The 22,065-nt window shown below is 38.2% G+C and overlaps 2 protein-coding genes across 8 annotated transcripts in view; one reads left to right on the forward strand and one right to left on the reverse strand.

The window, feature by feature from the left end:
* Positions 1 to 19,487, forward strand: part of fhip2a (FHF complex subunit HOOK interacting protein 2) — a 31,041-nt gene extending 11,554 nt beyond the window's left edge. Inside the window, exons 1-18 of one of the 3 annotated variants that reach the window (XM_079473123.1) lie at positions 9,702 to 9,793; positions 9,899 to 10,049; positions 11,108 to 11,186; positions 11,427 to 11,596; positions 12,012 to 12,116; positions 12,274 to 12,396; positions 12,546 to 12,794; positions 12,890 to 13,086; positions 13,445 to 13,559; positions 13,646 to 13,722; positions 13,890 to 14,082; positions 14,221 to 14,393; positions 15,209 to 15,352; positions 15,447 to 15,537; positions 15,832 to 15,975; positions 16,079 to 16,219; positions 16,444 to 16,547; positions 17,150 to 19,487. In XM_079473123.1, coding sequence (XP_079329249.1) covers positions 10,005 to 10,049; positions 11,108 to 11,186; positions 11,427 to 11,596; positions 12,012 to 12,116; positions 12,274 to 12,396; positions 12,546 to 12,794; positions 12,890 to 13,086; positions 13,445 to 13,559; positions 13,646 to 13,722; positions 13,890 to 14,082; positions 14,221 to 14,393; positions 15,209 to 15,352; positions 15,447 to 15,537; positions 15,832 to 15,975; positions 16,079 to 16,219; positions 16,444 to 16,547; positions 17,150 to 17,261 — 2,262 coding nt within the window. In that variant the 5' untranslated portion in view covers positions 9,702 to 9,793; positions 9,899 to 10,004 and the 3' untranslated portion in view covers positions 17,262 to 19,487. Of the gene's footprint in view, positions 1 to 9,701; positions 9,794 to 9,822; positions 10,050 to 11,107; positions 11,187 to 11,426; positions 11,597 to 12,011; positions 12,117 to 12,273; positions 12,397 to 12,545; positions 12,795 to 12,889; positions 13,087 to 13,444; positions 13,560 to 13,645; positions 13,723 to 13,889; positions 14,083 to 14,220; positions 15,186 to 15,208; positions 15,353 to 15,446; positions 15,538 to 15,831; positions 15,976 to 16,078; positions 16,220 to 16,443; positions 16,548 to 17,149 lie in introns of those variants that run through there. The other 2 variants (XM_079473122.1, XM_079473124.1) reach the window with 2 other exon arrangements.
* On the reverse strand, positions 1,369 to 9,855 carry zfyve21 (zinc finger, FYVE domain containing 21). 5 transcript variants are annotated; one of them, XR_013787574.1, is made up of 8 exons: positions 9,654 to 9,762; positions 7,150 to 7,304; positions 6,090 to 6,140; positions 5,647 to 5,815; positions 4,372 to 4,447; positions 4,210 to 4,301; positions 2,252 to 2,430; positions 1,369 to 2,048 (listed from the first exon to the last, which is right to left on the reverse strand). XR_013787574.1 is itself a non-coding variant. In XM_079473126.1 (8 exons), exons 2-8 carry the CDS (start codon positions 7,273 to 7,275, stop codon positions 2,016 to 2,018), a joined length of 678 nt encoding a protein of 225 aa, XP_079329252.1. In that variant the 5' UTR covers positions 7,276 to 7,304; positions 9,654 to 9,855; the 3' UTR covers positions 1,369 to 2,015. The 5 variants fall into 5 exon arrangements, 3 of the variants coding, with proteins under 3 accessions (XP_079329252.1, XP_079329253.1, XP_079329251.1); XM_079473126.1 differs by having other exon boundaries at positions 2,252 to 2,382; positions 9,654 to 9,855; XM_079473127.1 differs by having other exon boundaries at positions 2,252 to 2,382; positions 9,694 to 9,837.
* Positions 19,488 to 22,065: the final 2,578 nt, after the last annotated feature.

Raw genomic sequence — 22,065 nt, forward strand, 5'->3', positions numbered from 1 at the left:
CCCTCCCGTTGTTTTTTGTTTTCTGTTTTACTTTATTAAAATCCGTGTTACCCCTTATTGCTGCCTGCGCTTGGGTTCTTCTCACCTACCTGTTTCGTGACAAAATGTATATTTTGCATTTGTAAATATTGGTTTAAACTACACTTTTTTGTTTTTAAATATTTAAATACATTTTAAACCACTTTAAGATGCCCTGCATACATCACACTTTATTTTATTACTATAATCATCTTTCCTTTTTTTTGTTTACATACTTGTATTATTACATTATTGTATAATTGCACCTGTAAGACAAATCGCCTATTGCTCCCTGAACTCTTTGTAAGTCTCTTTGGATAAAAGCATCTGCTAAATGTAAATGTAATACTTGCGCTATTTGTACGCAGCCCAGCTGCAAATGCTTTGGCAGTACATTTTGTCATGCCAAAAATCACACTTAAATTGAAATTGAGAGAGAGAGAGGAATAATGGTAGAAAGAGGGTACCTTAAAGTACTGTGATTTTGACAAATTATAAATACATGAAATACTGTACATGCGAGCATACACAATGAAAATAAAGGGACGGAGGATGTTTTACGATCATTATCATACAGTGCTCTTGGATTTGTAGTCCAAAACCTAACCAAGCCTTGGCATTTAATAAAAAATGTCAAACTTTGCTCAATTTAAACAAAAAAGCTTACTGTCCTTAGCTGTTGACTAATTCACACCATGGTTCTGAAAGCGTCCCGTCTCTGCTTGGAATGTGGATCAGGAATTAAATGTACAGAGTTTGTTCCAGATGCCTGAAATGTGGCATAAGGAAAACTTGTAGATATTAGTTTCTTATTATTTGAAGATAAGTGTTTAAATGCATTTTTATACGATAGTTAGTGTCATCCTTGAGGTTTTTCGGTGTAATCCATCAATAATCCTCAAGAGGGCAGCAGAGAGACACAAAGCTCTTACTGCACACTGCTGGATTTTTCATGGAGCTAGACTCTCCTCTACTGTCCATTTTAAAAACAACTGGATTTTGAGGTTTGAGATCCAAAATTATCTGTTGGTATGTACACCATGTTTTATGTTCTGAATACAATGCGGTCAATAGAATGCATGACATTATTTTAGTTTTTTTACCTTGGTTAAAGCATTTCATTTTGCAGTAAGTGTGACACATTGGCTGTGTTCATAATGGAATTCATCTTAAATATGAATATAGACAGGATGTAATAATAACAACATATTGAAAGTTAATTTGTAAAACTTCCTTCTCACAGTCTGAAACTTTGTAATACGTTTATATCAATCCCTTCAAACGGATGAAAAATGATTCAAGAAATGTGTTGGTGTTTCTGAGAACAAATGAGGCGTAAACAGGCCAGTTATGGATACAAGATGTTTATTTGGTGTACATTGAAAAATGAAAATTAGCCAACACGACCAGATTACCCAGAATGAGATTAAATGCGTCCAGGCAATTTGGCTGCCCCAACTTCAGTTTTCTAAAAAAGGGAAATCTTGCCCTGCAGACTCAGACACGGAACTAACAAATGATACAAAACTGAAACATCTTTCTGTAGTGTAGGAAAAACAATTCCAAAAGTGTTTCGAACATGTAAAGAAAACAAAAGCACGACATATTGTAAATAGTTGGGCAGTAAAAAGTAGATACACAGCATTTTGTGTTAAAATAAGAATATCTGACAAAATATATTTTGTTTACAAAACTTTGTTACGTGAGACTACACTTAAAGCATCTGTTAAATGGCGCTTTCATATATTATCATACATGTCCATATTGCACGTGAATCGTCTGAAAACTTGGTCCTCCCTTTGGCACAGACAGCTGTAGTAAATCTGGTCTGTCTTGACCGGGAGCAGAAGCAAAAGATTGAATAGAAATCATACAAGCATCTTAAGAGTACATGTAAGACTAAATGACACAATACTTGGTTTTGCAATGTTCTCTCCTTCCTTTTGTTCTGTCTGTGCCTCTCTGTGTCCAGCGTTGTGCTTTATCGTGTCATTTCACTAGTCCCTCGACTCATACAACAACTTGGCAGCCTAAAGAAAAAAAAGGGCGTAACAAATGAGTAAACAACACTAGGCCCAGAAATTCAATAAATCGCTTCAGAAAGCACAGCCAGAATTCAAACTGGCCGATATATCAAATTATCTTGAAAATGTATTATTTGTCTTGAAACGAGGAAAATACATGAACGGATTTAAACGATCATTACGCAATGCACACATTCCCTGCCACCTACTTTGTGCATGGCTACGAGCCAGGCGGACGCGACACGCTTGTCATCAGCCGTCTCCATGTGGAGCTGCTGAAGGTTCTGAGATCCCGGGGGCTTGTACTGTAGCACCATACCGCTGGCACGGAGGGAACCCCCTATAACAGGTCAAAGGTCAGCGGTGCAACATCGTAGGATATATCTGTCTGCGTTACAAATAAAGTTTAGAATTCAATTGTTAAGTGTACGATATGTGAGATATTGATTGAAAACAATCTAATGTGACTATTAAAGTGAACAGACACGGTGCTTCATTTCGAGAATACCAACGTGGATGAGGACAAATCCGTCATGGCTATCCATTCACTCGCCCTATCATCCACATTTACACATTTGTACAACTTATATCAGGTTTATAGCAAGCACAAACTGCATTGAAGAAAAACATAAATGAACGACACAATGTTCTGAACATCAAAAAACGAAGGAACCATCTCAACGGCACAACATTGCACATGCAGCCTTTCAATGAGATTGTAAAGTTCACACGGGTAATGAGTGCATGCCGGGTAACTGACTTCCAATAAAAGCATGATACTGATAAACACGGAACAATACTGAAATGGCAAATACACCAGAAATCGAGAGGAAAAGGGACGCTGACCTTCAGATAAATGACTGTCCAGCAAAGTGGTGTAAGAGCATATATCGTTCTCTTAATGCACAAGAGAAGAGTCAAAATAGAGAAGATAAAAATAAGACAGAAAGATAAGTGTTCGTTTAAGGTTAATGTGTATGTAGGCATCATATATTGATGTACATATACAGTGGCTTCAAAACATTTGAACATTTAATTAAAGGAACGTTTCACCCAAACATTCTGTCATCATTTTACTCACATTCACGTTGTTGCAAATCTGTAAACATTTCTTTGTTCTGATGAAAGCATAGAAAGATATTTGGAAGAATGCTCGTAACCAAACAGATTTTGGCCACCATTGACTACTATAGTAGGACAAATGACTTAATGATTTATTTTTGATAAATTATTAAACATAAAATAATGTAGGAAAGCAAACAGTTTTGACTACCACTGTCATTTTTCCTACTATAGTAGTCAATAGTGACCCAGAACTGTTTGCTTACAAGCATTCGTCCAAATATAACTCTCTGTTTTTCATCAGAACAAAGACATTTATGCAGATTTGGAACAACTCGAGGGCGAGTAAATGACAGAATTGTGGTGAAGCCTTTAATGTCATTGCATTGCATAACAAAATACTCAAGGATGTGCTCAAATACATCTTGAGGCGAGTACGCCAGCTGTATAGAGTCATGTTTGCTCAGTATTAAATTAGAACGTTAATAGCCATCAGAATTGAGTCAGAGCAGTAATCCAACCAACATAAGAAAGAAGAACATCAGAAATATAAACCACCAAACCTCCTTGAGCGTTCAAATAATACACATATTACACCGATCAGATTCACGCTGAATCCTCATATTCTTGTGCATCAAAATGGCAGTAGTAGAAGTCTATCGATCAGTACAACAGGAAGTTACAGCATGGCTTCTTGGATCAATCAGGAGCCCATTAGAAGTCATCACATTGTGATAAATGCAGCTATTCACGCACACACAGCACTATAATACGACTTCTCTCAGATGACTAGTCTGACAGAGCAGTCCGTTTGTGTTTTTCTAGATTATTTTACAATTAGTACTTTATCAGCAATGATTTAACGGGCATTCAATACAGTCATACGTAGTGTTGCACATTCCCAATACTGCCGTCTGAAAAAAACGGAAAAGTGTGGTCAGTTTTAAGTGCAAATGTGCCAAGATCACTGCTGGACTAAAAGGTTTGAGCTGCTCTAAGCATCATTACATTTTGTTAGGCTCTGCCGCACAGTCACAGAAATCAATAGCTCTGTGAATCCGTTGCAACGAAACATCTAATAAGATCTCTTTCCTTAAAGGCTCACCTCCTGAGGTCGGACCGTCAGTCAACACTTGCATGCTGGAAATGCGAGACAGCTCCACCTCAAAATGGCTGTCACCATCTAAGAAGAGATATCTGAGAGAACAAGGTGATGGTGCATTTACGGTACATCACATTCAGCGTCACTTTGTGTTTCTTTGCGTACCTGTGATTATTGGACAAACGGCAGACCATGGTCTCGGATTTCTCAGAGGATTCCACTTTGACCAGGAACGTTCCACCTGAAATGCACAAAAAAGGGAGGATTTGTGTTTGATTACGCTGCTTCGGCCGTGGCCCTGATCAGCATTACCTGGTGTATCATAGATCATCCCTACAAAGCTTTATTAGTTAAGTAATGATAAACGGCATGTGAGAAACTTTTGCTGAGAAAAACAGTGAAGCATGTGACTCCGCGGTGAATCTTTTTATACACAAGTGGTTCAATCTTGCTCAAACGCAGAATTTTACAGAACATGAGGTTCCATTTGCTGACATTAGACATCAACTAACAACAAACTCCACGTCTAGAACATTTATTTATGTAAATACATGTTATTTCATTATTTACTAATACATTTTTAAGTCAATAGTTATGAGTCAATGTGCTAATGAAAATAAATAAAAAAGTGACCAAGTGTATTGCTTTTAAAGGGATACTTCACCAAAAGCATCTAAATTCGGTCATCATTTACTCGCCTTCGAGTTGTTCCAAATCTGTATAAATGTATTTGTTCTGATGAACACAGAGAAAGATATTTGGAAGAACGCTTATAACCAGACAGATTTTGCCCCCCTAGTAGGAAAAAATACAATGGTAGTCAAAGGTGCCGCAGAACAGTTTGCTGTCCAATATTCTTCAAAATTGTTCAAATTTGTGTTTAACAGAACAAACAAAAAAACTCCATAGTAATTTTTCCTACCATGGGAGTCAACGGGGGGCAAAAGCTGCCTGGTTATAAGCATTCTTCCTAATATCTTTCTCTGTGCTCGTCATAAAGAAATGTATACAGATTTGAACAACTAGGTGAATAAATGATGACAGAATTTTTGGATGAAGTATCCCTTTAAACATGATAAATACATAAATGTTTTAAACGTATTATGCCTCATTGTCAGTTCATCTAATGTGAATGAGACCTTATTGTAAAGCTACTGAATATAGATACTTGATACAATCAGAACAACCTTTCCAAGCGCACATGCACACACGTAGCAGGTCACCACATTACTTTTCAACCCGTAGTAAAGCAGAACCTCGGGACAAGGTTTATTCATTAAGACAGGACACGCTGGAGAGCAGTTATGTAACATACATACTCTTCATAGCCTGTATCACCTTAAAGGTTGTATCAGCCACTAACAGCAAGTCTGTGAATGAAACAGAGGGCGTTTGTGCATCAATACACTCAAGTTTCAGCATGTGCATGTCGAACCCTACCGGCAGTGAGCACTTTAAGCTGTTTGTCGTAAAACTCCATCTCTTTCTGCGAGATGAGGCTGCATTCGGTACACTGTCTCACCGGATCCACGAAACACATCCTGGGAAGAGCCACTTTCTGACTGCAGCACTTATCACAGAAACAACGGCCACAGCGCCGACAGTGATGCTGATGGACGGAGGAAACACTCATCAGTGTCCACTTACATCCACTACATAAACACAACATGAGCACCACCCCACAAGCACTTAAGACACAGTTCAGAGAAAAAAGGAAGGAAAAGAGGATTAAAAGGAAATAGGATGCGTTAAAAGGGAAGCCAAAAGAAATTGCAAAACGTCAAGATAATGAAAAAGAAACAAAACTGTTGAAACAGCACAAGACACAAAATTCATTTTCAACAATACTACTCCTGACACATTGGGTCAAGATCTCTGCTTACCTTTCTGGTGATGAAGTCAAACTTAGTGTCACACTGCATGCATTTCGGGCACTAGAAAATAAAAAGATAAACTTCCAATACCCTTTAAAACACGCACTTATGCATAAGGGCACATAACTAAACAAGTCAATAAAGTTTCATTAAGAAAGTGTGGCAAAACACTAGCCGAATTTACCTCTCATATCTGGGCTCTGCAGGGAAAGAATCAAGGCCAAAATGTAACTTTTTAGGACCGACAGGGCCAACAATAGCAACAGTAATGAAGTTTGAGTATCAGTTCGGGTCTGAGATCCGTATACGTGTTCTCAATGATAGTGCCATCAGCTATATAAACTAATAAACTCATCTAATATTGCACAGCCTCATAAATAATTCCTAAATACCTCCAAATAGCCTACTTACTATAATTTTGACTCATCTCTTTGTTTACAAGAACAAACAATAATGTTATTTTCTGCGATGCGCTTACACGTCTATGGACAACATAAATATGTTTTGAAATATCGCGACAGGGTATGAACTGAGAAGTGAATGCATCTAATCTTTCAACTACATTCATGATCATGTAAAAGCATCATTGACACTGACATAATGCAAAGAACCAGAAAAGTACTAATATGGAGAAAACTCCGTCCACTGGTTAAGCATATATAACTTTTCTTTGTAAATATTTGCAATGGAAGCAAATTATAAACCTTGTACTTTAGGGTTAAGTTCATTTCTGCTTTAAATGCAAAGTTGCATATTTTCTTCCTTATGCATGAGAGGGCGTGGCATGGTCATTTGACAGTCGTACAAAAGGTATAAGATGCACATTTTAATTTGCAGGTGAGAAGTTCGTGAAGATCAAGATTTAAACGCAAGTACATCTTTAACTCACACTAAGTGACGTCAACTTGAACATTCACGCTATAAGCAAGATGCATTGATTTGCGTATAAGACGAAGCCTGTTCGCCTAAACAAAGTTTGATTTAAAACAAAGTTTGATTTGGCTTGAGCAAACAACGCCCAAACATAGAGACCAACTACAGGACCATCATATGCGATACTTTCCATTACCTCTTTATCCGGAACCCACTGCGGCTCGTCCAGGGCAAACGGGCTGTTGAAGGCTCCGTTCTCGGGTATCATGCGGAGTCCGCTCGGGCTCCGAACCAGCTTCTTACCGTCGGGCACCGCGGACATGTTTGTGTTTATGAGTGCGAACCTGCTGCCTGCCAGACCGAAGAGAAACAGACATCAACAGCCCAACCAGACGCGCGGAGAACTTCAACATAAGAGTCCCTCGGATCGCTATAAGAGTCCATTAATTGTCGTGACGATATAGTATTATTTTGATTGAGTTAAATGTTATAGTTTTTTTATTTTTATTTATTTTACCATGTACACTAAAAGTGTCAAAAGTTTGGAATTACTTGACAAAAATGTTTCTCATGCTCTTAAAAATCGTTTTAACTGAAGACGCGTTTCAATGTTTGAAATGATATGTTTGGACAGAAATATAATTGCAATGTGATCAGCTGTTCATCAAATGTGACTCCGTGGGGTTTGCCAGAAATTTGCGTAGTTTTGTCTTGGCAGGGTTCCTCTGGAGGTGATGCTCTTTCATCCAAGCTGAGATCTTTTCTAGGCATGCTGTAATGCAAGCTGCTACAGTAGTATCGTCTGGGTGAAATGAGATGTAAATCTGTGTGTCGTCAGCATAACAGTGATAGTAGAAGGCGTGTGCCCGTATGATGGGTCCCAAGGATTTAGTGTAGATGGGGAAAAAACAGCGGTCCAAGAACCGACCCCTGAGGGACCCCAGTGATCATGTGGTGGGCGATGGGCAGTGGACAGCGAGCCCCTCCATGACACCTTTAAGGATCTGCTGTAGAGGTAGCATTTGAACCAGTGGAGAGGAGTAACTGAGATTCCCAAAGATGACAGGGTTGACAGCAGTATCTGTTGATAAGTCTAGCAGAATCGGGACAGAGGATTTAGACTTGGCTAGCCGCAGTGCTTCTGTGACCTATAGCAGCGCAATCTCAGTGGAGTGGTTTGTTTTGATGCCAGACTGCTTGTCATCCAGTAGTTTATTCTGGGATAGGTTGGAAGATACCTGGTTGAAAACTGCCCTGTGTTTTTGCAATTAATGGGAGGAGAGAGACAGGTAAATGTCGGTAGTAGAGGGGTCCATAGTGGGTTTCTTAAGTAGGGGCGTGACCTGGGCCTGTTTGAATGTGGATGGAAAGTGTTGATGATGTGTGAGTGCAGGTGTGAATGTGAATCTGAATGTGCTGGATATCGCCTGGAGGAGATGATAGGAGATTGGGTCAAGGGGACTATGGTGACTGACTTCAGTTCAGTGTCAGTCAGTGGGGCGAAAGAGGATTGTTCAACGTTTGAATTTTCAATACTGTTTTAAAATTGTCTCAGGTTGAGATATCAAAAGCTGCTTTATAAAATGCCAAGGAAAAGATTGAGAAAATTCTAGGGCGACTTTAAATGTGCTAATAGAACATATTGTTCATTTATTTGGAATGCTTTAAGTCAAAACATTATAGTCACAGTGACAACTGTATTATTCCATGGTTCTGATGAGTTTACTATTATTCTAAAATGTGGGAAAATATAAACAAAGAATGAATGAATGAAAAGAATGAATCACAAACTTTAAAGTCCCCGTGAATCGTATTTTGACGCATTTCCGAGTAAAATGAATTTCGAATGAGCAAAATAATCTGGACGGCTTTCATCTTTCTCTGCGATTTGATGTGTAAAAACAGTTGCATTTTGAAATATGAGCAGACTGACAGTTAAAGGGGAGGGATTAACAGATGCTCCGCCCAAACCGTTTTACACACGTCATTTAAGATCGAAAGTCATTACAGGAAGGAAGTGCATTTTCAGATTTTAATTTAAGACTACGAGAGCACACGAATTTTAAAAAGAGAATGGCCCACATTGATAAACTATTTACAATGAACGCTGCAATATTTCATGAAAAAAGGCATTTTTAATTTCACTGGGACTTTAATATACAAGTGTAGGCTATATTAAGACCACGTATTTTAATATTCACCCTTTTTTCTTTATGTCAGATATGTGAAAGTGCTATAGCTATACATTTGAATTACAAAATATAACATTTTAAAGATCTGCTTAAAATGAAGTGTTGAAAATACATGAAAATGATCCGCTGGCTTTCAAAACCTTTGGAGATGGATTAACGGATGCTCCGCCCAAACCGTCTTACATACGTCATTTAAGATTGAAAGTCATTACAGGAAGGAAGTGCATTTTCAGATTTTAATTTAAGACTACGAGAGCACACGAATTTTAAAAAGAGAATGGCCCACATTGATAAAGTATTTACAATGAACGCTGCAATATTTCATGAAAAAAGGCATTTTTAATTTCACCGGGACTTTAACATACAAGTGTAGGCTATATTAAGACCACGTATTTTAATATTCACCCTTTTTTCTTTATGTCAGATATGTGAAAGCGCTATAGCTATACGTTTGAATTACAAAATATAACATTTTAAAGATCTGCTTAAAATGAAGTGTTGAAAATACCTCTAAGGAATCTAATGAATGTTGCCGGTAGTGATCTCACCGTGAATCACTGCATGTCTGAAGCGCAATAGAAGTGCCACCGTGGCCTTAAAAAGACAAACCTACATCCATCCCACAGTGAAACAGACCTTCTTTTACGTGTGCGTACATTACACTGTGTGTTGCACCTTAAATCCACACGATCGCGGTGTGTTGTGTGTGTGGGTATATATGTATTCAAGAGGGTTTTTTTATATCTGGATCAGCATCCGTTAAGTGTTCAATCTGGATCACCGCAGCAGTAACAGCAGGCGCAGTAGAGGGAAGCGCGAGGAGACCTCCAGAAGAAAACTCCTTCTGCCCAAAACCAGCATGTTCTCAAAATTCACATCCATCCTACAGCATGCAGTCGAAGCGGTGAGACATTTTAAAACGATATATCACAATGTTTGTACGACTGTGTGGCTGAAAACTGATTACATCGCTTTCAGTCAGTCAGTCAGTTTGTGTTGATGGCCTGCTAGCCAAACACACGAGCTAACAGCTTATGTGTAACAACGGAGGAAAAATCAAACATTTCTTAAATATTGTAACTATATCGTGACGTGTCTAGGGGAGTGTGTGTGTCATATTGAGTATATTTTATTGTGTTTTCACGAACAGTCGTTTCAAAGTGAGCTTCGTAAGGTTATTTAGCCAGCAGCGCTAACTGTTGCGCAATTTGATTTATTTCACTAAAATGTCTCGATGTAGGCATGCATTTTGGGTTTTTTAATGAATATAGTTATGTGTTCGTGACGTTCTGTGAGACGTAGTGCCAGTATCATGCGAAACAAACAGTATGGGGTTTTGGATTAGCCAGTTAGCATGCTAGCAGCTCATTGTAGGATGTAAACAAACCAGCTGTTTCGATGCTACATACACGCAAATCTCACGTCATCTTACCATAACCGTACATAGTGAAAAAAAGGTTGAAATAGCATATTGTATGTTAGATATGCGTTTTATTACATGTTGTGACAGTTGTATATTTTGCCTATTTCAAACGCGCCTCTTGTTTAGCCTCGTTTGTTGTATATTTGTACACTTTGATTAAAATGAAGTACAAAAAATACTGTGGAAAGTCTGACATTTTGCATATAGAAAACGCGCACAAATTACGTCATAAAATGAACTTAATGTATAGATATTTCAGATCGAGCACTTATTTTTGGTCACTGATCACATATTGGGAAAATATGACAATTATTATATTTAATTGTTAATAATGGCTTTGGTTTCGATGAAAGAACATAGCATCTTCAGGTCATGCTCTCCTTATTGCGTAATGACATTCCAACCATATATGAATAGGCTACATTCTGTGCGTGTTCGTTTTCGGGTTTACACTGCACTAATATACGACTGACGACAGTGTAATTTATGATAAAATTGTATGTGAGCATAATAATTTAATGCATCTTCATTTTTTTAAGCTTGCACCATCACTTCCCTTACAAGAGGACTTTGTCTATCATTGGAAGGCCATCACACACTACTACATAGAGACCTCAGGTAAGAACTCACCTGTATGTGTTTGTAACCTCTTGATTCCTGGTGCAGTTCTCGACGAGTAATGATTTAAAAACAGTACATGGGACAGTCTAACGTTTTATTGATGCCTTTTTATTGACTATTTACAACTCGCTTGCAAAGAGAATATTAATATTAAACGCAACAGAAAACATTTCCAGTGAAAAGTGGGTGATAGTTGCTGGGATCTGTCACCAAAACAATTTGTTTGTATCTCTGTAGATGACAAAGCCCCAGTGACGGATACCAACATTCCCTCCCACCTGGAGCAGATGCTGGACATTCTGACTCAGGAGGAGAGGGAGAGAGAGTCAGGCGAAACGGGACCTTGTATGGAGTATCTTCTTCACCACAAGATCCTGGAGACGCTCTACACCCTGGGCAAAGCAGATGTGAGTCTTTGGTTGGGGGTGTTGTTCACTGATTTCCTGTCATTAACAGTACATACAAATCAAATCTCTTACAACATAAAAAGCTTTTGCTCAAAAATGTAAATCAAATGTTAAGAGGTATTGAAGCCAAACCACTCCACCATCAAATCTTAGGTATGACTGCAGCAAAGAAATGTACTGCTAGGGTTTTAATGTGAGAGTATTGGTGTCTTAAGACCTTTTTCTTTTGGCTCTGAAAGTTACAGCCATTTTTGTTGCAACCATAAATCGTGTGCTTTGTGCGATCCAGTTGAAATATGAAAGGTTAACCTACAAGCAAAATATATGGCTAAGTGCTCTAAGGAAAGGCAGTATATTCACTTATCTGATGCTTCGACATTAGTTTTATGTCTTTTTACCTTATGTATACTATTAGTGCCCACCTGGAATGAAACAGCAGGTTCTGACATTCTACACGAAGTTGCTGGGTCGAATTCGCCAACCTCTCCTGCCTCACATAAATGTGCACAGACCTGTACAGGTGAGCGTAATGACTGTCCTCAACTATACTCACATTAAATACTTACCATGTCTGAAACGCTTGCATTATGTGGTATACACAAAAACAATGTATCGTGCGAAAATAAATGTTTTAAAGGTGTATATTTTATGTAGTTTTGTCTGGTCATTCTCCTTAGAAAATGGTTCGCCTGTGTGGGGAAGTTCTGGCTGCTCCTACAGAGAACGAAGAGATCCAGTTTCTGTGTACAGTCTGTGCCAAACTTAAACAGGACCCCTACCTTGTCAACTTCTTCCTGGAAGTGAGTGTTTGGGTTGTGTGTTGTAGTTTATGGACTTCGACCATAAGCTGGTGGTGCTTTAAAATGCTGATTGGGTAGACATCTTGCTAGGTTTTGGAACAGAGCTGATATTCACCTTTGGCACTTTTCCATCTATGTTTGTTTTGTAGAATAAGAATAAAAAGTTGGAGTCTGTTAAAGACGGTGGAGGTGAGGTGGTGAGAAAGGATCCATCTTCTCCAGACACTGGACAGAATCAGAACCAAAATCCCAGTCCGGTCAAATCGGTGCAGGAAAACCCAGCGTGTAAAGCCACCAGCCCATCAGCTGAATCTAGTCCGTCCTCTGTGCACTCCACACTGGCAAACAGTGATAACTATAACCTAGTCGGCTCTTTACTCAACCTCACCAAGAGTCCGGTGAGTGCAACACAGCGACACCACAGCTGGCTAAATGAGACAAGATGAATCGGTGTTGTTCACATGTGTGATGACTGAACCTGTCTTTCTTTCAGGATGGTCGTATCGTGGTGAAGGCGTGCGAGGGCCTGATGCTTATAGTCAGTTTACCTGAACCAGCTGCAGCCAAATGCCTGACAGAAAACACAGAGCTCAGTCAACTCCTCACAGACCGACTGACACAGTTCTACAAGGCCCTTCCTCAGTCCATGGACCCCCTTGACATTGAAACAGTGGAGTCTGTAAACTGGGGGTAAATGAATATCACATCCTAAAACTTCTTTTACAAAACCTAAAGTTTAAGCTGCATGTCATTTTTGGAAAAAAGACATCGGCTGAACGAATACAGAAATTGTCTGGGACATTTACATTTTTGCATTTGGCAGACGCTTTTATCATAAGCGATTTGCATTGCATTGTCCTATACGTTTGTTTCTAAGTATGTGCAATCCCCTGGGATTGAACCCATAACCTTGGTAGTGCCATGCACTAACCACTGAGCTACAGGAAAGCTGAAGCGCTCAATTTATTCAAACTGATTGAAATGACAGATATAACATGAATATTTGAACTGTTTTGTGTGTTTATTTTGACTAAATGTGTTTGTGCAGATTGGATGTGTACAATATAAAGGAAGATGCTTCTGCTTTTGCTGGCAAACGTGCGCTCATCTCCTTCCTGTCGTGGCTGGACTACTGTGATCAGCTCATCAAAGAGGCTCAAAAGGTAAAATCCTTCAGGCGATTCACTTTTAAAATGTTCATACAGATGGCAGGATGTTTTTAATCTTTGTTTTTTTTGCTTCTTTGTAGACGGCTGCCGTAGTTCTGGCCCGGGCCGTGAGGGAACGCTTCTTTGTTGCTGTAATGGAGCCTCAGCTAATGCAAACGTAAGTAGCCAGTCATTCTGTAAATGTGTGTGTTGGCAGGAGAATGAGGGTGAACAGAGGTCAACATTAAATGTATTTAAGCTCACTTGGGTTTGTATACAATTTTCACGTCCTTAGCGCTAGCGCCACAGTAGTCTCACTCACTCTGTGTTTCTTTGTTACTCCAGGTCAGAGGTCGGTATTTTGACCTCCACTGCTCTGTTAAACCGGATCATCAGACAGGTGACATCAGAGGTGTTGCTGCAGGAGACTGTGTACTTTCTTTTGGGAGAGGAGACCGGCCCAGAGATGCTTGGAGGCATTACCAAACATCCCCTGAGATACAGACTTATAGAACACTGTGACCACCTGTCAGATGAGGTAATTATGCCATCCGTGGCCTTGCTGGTTGCATTATTACTTAAAATCTAAATGAACACAGATCATCTTTGGATATGACAGATAATCGATATACTGTTGCAGTCTTTTCATTTGATGTACTTTTGTGTCCGGTTCTAGATCAGCATCATGACGCTAAGGCTGTTCGAGCATCTGCTACAGAAACCGTGCCAGCACATTCTGCACAACCTGGTGCTGCGCTGCTTAGAAGAACGCAACTACATGGAGAACAAACAGCCGGAGGAACGAGAAGAGCGAGAGCACATGGAGAACGGCCAGCCGCACGACGCCGTGTAAGAGTTCCCGTCCACACTGCTGCCAAAGCGCTCGATCCTTCTGATCGATCAACTGCATGATACTTAAACCTGATGCGTCAAGATGAATATTTTCAATGAATAAACCTGAAATGCAAGTCCAACCAAAGTGATATTTCTGAATTGTGTATTTGTGTTTACACTAGTAATAAGAGTTGTTTGAAGCCGAAATTATTTCTTTCTTTAAAGCTTGACGTGGCAACGTTAGCTCAATGTTCAGTGTTTTGGTGTAACCATGTTAGCATTATGACATTCGGAGAAAAACATTTTCCCAGTATTTTTGTAATTTGGTGTCATTAATGGTGCAGCCAATTCACATTGTCAGTATCTGCTTAATAAAGGTTCTGTGCACGTTCTGGTATAATGTTAAGAGACAACCTACCATTTAGGTTTCCACCCACTGATGATACTGTATATAAAATTTTGAGTTCACAATTTCACGTTTCTAAACATTCTACTGATGCTCCCACAATGCAAAGTTGAATGTCATGCGTGATGTCAAGTAGCATTTTGCTTTATAATGCCGTGTACTACTTTCAACTTTGTAAAAAATACATAGTCATAATACAAGCTGTGTACTTTGTCTAGCACCTTGGTGCATTGCCGTAAAATGTGTGGTTGTATTTGTGCATTTATCAGGCATTTTACAATACTGTATTTTTCAAGAGGATGCATATACAAACATAAGTATTGCACCACAACAGTTACAGTCATCTTTAACAATTGTGATGGGACTTTTTTATAAATCATGTTCTTGCGTCGTAGCATGATTATATTGTCTTATGTTTCCACAGAGACCTCGAAGAAGACCCTCTGTTCTCAGACCTGTCCCCTGATAACAGACTCTCCAGCTCTGATTGGTTGAGCTGCTCACCGCCACAGAGCACAGAACACACAAAGCCTGATGGGAAGACGGAGGTTCATAAAATAGTTAACAGGTAGCACAGAATGGTGACGTCCAACATACCAATAACAAAAGGCCTACTAGATTTATTATTATGTACAGATTTTAATATCTTGTGTTCTCTGTAGTTTCCTGTGTTTGGTGCCGGATGAGGCGAAATCATCCTATCAAGTTGAGGGCACAGGCTATGACACCTATCTGAGAGATGCACACCGACAGGTGAGGAATTCATTTGCATGTCAGTGTCGAGCTCATCTTGACAGTAAGGCTGTGTGATATTTGTTTTTAGAAAATCAGCAATTTGACAGTATTATATACATTTTAATTTAATGCATTTCACATAATTATATTATTTTTAATTTGAAATTTTAAAAAATCTGATTTACTGCACATATTTACTGTTTCATAATTGTTAAGATAAAACGCAGCATAAATGTACAAAAACAAAGGAGAGGTATTTAATTTCATGTCCTTATTTCATTGTTATAATGTTGTGTTACTGTATGTTGACAGTTTCGGGACTACTGTGGAGTTTGTCAGAAATGGGATTGGCGCAGCAGTCCTAAACCCTTTGATAAATGTAATCTGGATGGCAGTTTTTTTGAGGGACACTTTCTCAAAGTTCTGTTTGACCGAATGGGACGAATCCTTGATCAGGTACGTGGGCCTTTTGTTTAGTTTTAATCAGCAGCATGCCAGATTTCTTTGATGACATTGTTCTCCCCAAAACAAATTGTTATGTTCCCCTGTCTCCATATAGCCATATGATGTGAACCTGCAGGTGACGTCTGTGCTGTCTAAGCTGTCTCTGTTGCCTCACGCACATCTTCACGAGTATCTTCTGGACCCGTACATTAACCTGGGGCCAGGCTGCAGATCTCTCTTCTCAGTCATTGTCAGGGTACGATTGCTTTCTTCTAGACTCAATCACAGCTTTAAACACAATAAAATGCTTTTAAAATCTAAATTCTGAGGAATGACCCCTGTCCATTTTAATTGAGGATTCAATACTGAAAACTAGCACGGTTTTGCTGTACTTAAATCTTTTAGTGTAACATTGTGCGATGAGTCATTGTCCCATATGTATTCTAGATTTGAACCTATTGTTGTGATTGTTTTGATTAGGTGGTTGGAGATCTGATGTTAAGAAAACAATGCATCCCTGAGTTCACCCCTAAACTTCTGTTGGTGAGGAAGAGACTTCTGGGTCTTGAACCAGGAGGCATGAGGTAAGAGCTCTCTGATCTTCCTTTGGTTATTTGTACAATACTCTGTCTAGAAGGCACTGTGGTACCATGTAAATTAATTTAAAACAATGCGGAAGTGTCCTAACACTTTTTCTGGTTTCTTGGTTACAGAAGTTCGAGAACAGAAACAGAAAGCATGATTTTAATGCTTGTATTATACCAATCTTTAAAATAAATTGTTAAAGGGATGGTTCGCTCTAAAATGAAATTTCTATGATCATTTACTCACCTTCGAGTTGTTCAGAATCTGTATACATTTCTTTGTTCTGATGAACACAGAGAAAGATATTTGGAAGAATGCTTGTAACCAAACAGTTCTTGCCCCCCATTGACTCCCATAGTAGGATAAATTACTTGTTCTGTTAAACACAAAAGAAGATATTTGCAAACCGTTCTGGGCACCTTCGACTACCATCGTATTTTTTCGTACTATGGGAGTCATTGGGGAGGCAAAATCTGTGTGGTTATAAGCATTCTTTCGAAAGTGAGTAAATGATGACAGAATATTCATTTTTGGGTGAAATATAACTAATAAATATCTATTTTGCAATATGTCTGATGATTATGTCCTGTTTGTTTTCCAGCATTGATCACACCACGTTGCTTGAGGGGGTCATTGTTCTGGAGGAGTTCTGCAAAGAACTCGCAGCGATTGCTTTTGTAAAGTTTCACGCGGCCACGGCCACTTCTCCTTGATCCTCTCACGGCTCGTAAAGGCAACATAAACTGATACTCACACAGACGAATGGGGGACAACCAAACCTCACTTATCCCTCAGCGCAGACTCCTCGCCGTCGCAGGACTGCCATTCAAGAACGTTTCACATGTCTTATCTCTGAAAGGTTTCAGTTTGGTGGCCGAGCTCGTTGTTCTGAGACAGATGCAGCGGAGGAGAACTGCTTTTCAAAATAAGAATGAAATATAATCCTCACAGGACAGTCCAGCTAGAGATGGGTGAGAGATTTCTGGAGGATAAAGAGAAGGGATATAACTAAAGTAATGTTAAGCCAAAAAATGAGGTCTAGAAGTAGGAAAAAAATCTACTTAATTTGAGTCTAGTAATGTTATTAACAAGAAGTTTAAAATTGACGTGTTAAATTAAATATTTAATTAATATTATTTGTCGTTTACAGTATCAAAGATGTTCTTCTGAGATGAATTCATTAGTACTGACACGAGTGTCCAATGCAACCAATTTATTTGTGATGTAAAATGACAATAACTCAGGATTCAAAGTCAAACTGTTTTAAACGATTGGAGAATCAGAAAGCTTTTTTCATTATAGTGTTGATTTCAGTTGTTACTCTTTTAATCTGAATCGAATGCAGTGTGGACTCGGAATTCAATTCCACAGAGAGCTGTTCATCCTGTATGTTTTTTGACAGTATTCCTAAACCATTTTTTGTTTTGTGTGTGCCTTGGTCTCAGCTAGACAGTAGCTTTGCCCTTCATCCTGTATCATTACTTATTTATTATCACTTTAAAACTATTACTTTAAAATGACAAGGAATAGATCACCAATCTTCACACTTACGTTTTTTCAAACCTGTATTTTCTTCTGTGAAAGGTGTTATTCAGAATATCCTGGTGCTGTTTACATTCAAGATCAAGCTCAAAAAACATTATACTGGTATTTTAAAAGTAGGTCCTACTATGAAACTTCTGAAACCATACGATTTGTTTGAGAATCTTATTTGTGAGCTTGACAGTTTAAATAATGATTTAATTATCGCTTGGACATTCAGCATAACATATTGAATTAAAAAATACGCCGGTTTGGAACAACGTGAGGGTCACTGAAGAATGACACCATCTTTATTTGTGTGCACTGTTCATTTTTGAGGTTGATCTAGCTCAGAGATGGTCAGCTGGAGTTTAGCTGCATTATGCATTTTACACGATCTGACAGTGTGGAATTATACCAGCAATAGTGTTATTCATCAAGCGCTCTTTGGAAAGGGACAGGTTGTTCTAATGCACACTGTGTACATTTGGCAAAGACGGGGCACAGCTTGAAATATGTGTTCTTGTTCTCAATTCTTTTAGAGAGCTGGCTTCCTGGGCCTTGCCGAAATAACTTTACATTGTGGCTTTTAGGTAACGCTCTTTACAGGGTTTAAAATGTTTGTTAACATTTTCTTAAACTTTCAAACATTAGCTTGCATTTTCCATCCACAACTTATTTACAGCTGCATAAGTTGCACAATAGTGTATATTTGTTCATTGTGCAAAAACGAAATGTCTGTCTTTTAGTTTACTTTATATACCAAAGGAGCAAGGGAGGAGAAGGGTGTTTGTTTCAGGCAGAGAAAAAATGCATCTTTTTTTATTCTTGATCATGCACATTTTATACCGAGTTCTGAATGGATTTGGAACTGTGTATATACAGATGTACAGTTATAACCGTAGTCATGTCTGGTGTGAAATGCATGAGTTTATATGTTAATATGCAGAAAGAAAGCATATTTCTCTTCTTGACAGTCTTCTTTTGTTGCCTGTTTATGGGGATATTTCTTATGCCTTATTTTAAAAGCAGTGAATGGTTGTATGAGCGCTGCGTTTCTTATTTTGAGCTATGTTGTAGGGAAATGTATTGGTTAAAAAAGATACTGGGCTTTCTCGTATGAAAGTGTCTAGGTTTCTATGAATTTCATCTGCTTTCATTGTTCTGCTAAACTGTTTTCTTCACTTGTACAGCTGATGTTTGCGCATTTGTCAGACGTATTGAATTTATGTATCACTGCCATGGTGTCACAATATGACACATTTTAGATGAACAAGGTGTTAAACAGGCATCATTTGTGGGATGAGATTTCCATGTGATATCATTTGCTTGGTTTTGTTGAGACTGTAAACCTCCAAGAGATTTGCTCTGTCCTGTGGCTTACACACCGTCCCTATTAAAACATTCGCTTTCTTCAGATTTGTTTTGGAGTGGTTGATTTGGCAGCTGTCTTTTTTGCAAATCTTCAATGTTTTTCCATCATATGGAGTCCAAATTTGAAAGCATTTGGGGAGTGATGTTGGGAGATCTGTATTCGAACGGGCTGGATGCAAGAACAAGAGATGCCCAGGAATGTACACAAAGTAACATTAAAAAAAGTAATATAATCGCAAGAACAGCCTCTAAAGGTTTTTAAATATAGGGTTGGATATTGAAGGATGACGGTATTATATTATTTTTAACATTTTTATTTGATTGTTTTGTTACATTATACACATATATATATATATATATATATATATATATATATATATACACACACACACACACACACACACACACACACACACACACACACACACACATATATATATATATATATATATATATATATATATATATATATAAACTGCACAAAATGTATCATTTTATTAATAAAGGAAGATTTGATTGGCCATGGAATTGAAATCTTTGAAATGTATCACTTTTAATATCATAATTTTATGAAATCAGAAAATGACAAATGTTGTTACAGAAAACAAATGTCTCAAAACAAATCAGAAAACAGAATGTCTGAATTCGTTATCTTTCAATCAGCATCATATATTTGTATTATATCAGCCATTCTGTAATCCAGATGAAAATACACAAATGTTTGAAAATATGTCTTATAAAATGGTATATATTTGTTGGTATAACCTAGTTTAACCACTAAACTAGTTTTGCAATCCAGGCATAACTAAGGTTTTCATTTCGTATTTCTATTGATGCATTCAATAATGTAAAAAAAACACATACTGTATAACTACTGTTGTTGTTGCTATTAAATGTGTCCTATTACAGAGCAGTAAGCAGGAACACCCTTCTTCTGGACACGCCCTAGCCGAGCATCCTGCAGCTCAATGGATGTTGAGTGCGCACTGCTGGACGACACCGGTGAGCGTCATCCTCCCACAGCATCACTCAGACACGCAGCATCAGGACCGGACACGCTGTTCTTAGAAATGTCTGTGCGCGGTGAGTGTGACGTCATCACATGAGCACCTGTCATTCCCGTAACTTCATGTTGAATAATTTATCTTCTGCTTTGCAAACACGAATTTTGTTTCTGTGAAAAGTTTTTTCCATCCTCTCATCCATAATACAACATATCGATTTACTTAATAACCTTTACTTCACTCAGTATCAATTAATCACCATGAATCGCAATTGTCTTTTCGTTTCAAACTAAAAATGATCGGATTCTTAGGGTTTCGTCGCCACAAAAGTGAAGAGGAGTTATTGGAGCTTGCTTTGGTTAACCAGCAGATGGCAGCAGAGTAAAGCGCACACCTTGAATAAAAGATTCACATGGAAACAAACATTTTGTTCTGACCTGACTAGTTTTTTATATGTTGAAATCCAAATATGTTCTTATTTAAAGTTTAATTTTTAAATAATTAGTAATAATAATGAGTTCCCAACTAACTGACTCCAATTAAAAAAAAGCTTAAAAAAGCCACTGGATGTTGTAACATGCATGTAGGGATTTTCTCTATTCAAGAGCAGCCTTGAGGTCATGAGGTGAGGCTGACGTCGGGTATTATAGGGCCTGATTTACAGGTGCCCAGCCCAAAGGTATTCAGGTTGTCTAGGTTTTTGAGAATCAAGGTTTGATCTGTCACATAATAGACAGTATGATTTGTATAGCGCGACTGTTGTCCTGTGATGCTTTAGCAAACCCAAGAGTCAAATTCCGTGCAGGAGAGACAGTGGTTTCATATTGAGCTTGAAAACAAACATTAAATACAGAAAACAATACATTCATTGTGCGATGTTAAGCGCGGCAGAGGTTTTGCAGAATGTCAATGCGGGTTTGTTTCCCACAACTCAGCATTTTCACGTGATTTTATGCTGTTGCTTTTAAATGAATCAATATATCAGCGTGTTATTGACCAGCGGCCATGTTCTCGTGTGTAGCGTGTAAACTTCTTGAAGGAGTAAAACATCAACAACTTTAAACCACTAAGTATATTCTATCATGTCTGCATATTTTCCAATGATTTGTTTTTATTAGTTTAATATAAAAATAGGGCTGTAAATGATTAATCTTGATAAATCGCTTCCAGGATAAACGTTTGTCTACTTTATGTATGGTATACATACTGTGCATATTCATTTTGTTTTATAAACACAAAAGCATATACATGCATCTAAAAATATAAATGTAAAAATTTTCTTTATACGATGTACATTGTTAAATCTAAGTATTTATTTTAGTTTCATCAGTGATAAAGATCGTGAACTCAACCATTTTGTGGTTTACTTTAAGTACTTTTTTTATCTTTATTGCACAGCTTTATTGCCATAAACTATTAAAAACTGTACATAATAACATCATTATCTAAAAACAACATTCTGTCAGCTAACAACGAATTGGGTGGCAAAACAAATCAGAAAACAGAATGTCAGCATCATCATTATATCAGCCATTCTGTAATCTAGATATCGCATTTGGCCAATAAGACCACGTCATTGTCTGCCAGATTGACAATAAACCAGATAGGATATCAGGAT

The sequence above is a fragment of the Barbatula barbatula genome (assembly GCF_947034865.1).
Source record: "Barbatula barbatula genome assembly, chromosome: 14".
Taxonomy (NCBI): domain Eukaryota; kingdom Metazoa; phylum Chordata; class Actinopteri; order Cypriniformes; family Nemacheilidae; genus Barbatula; species Barbatula barbatula.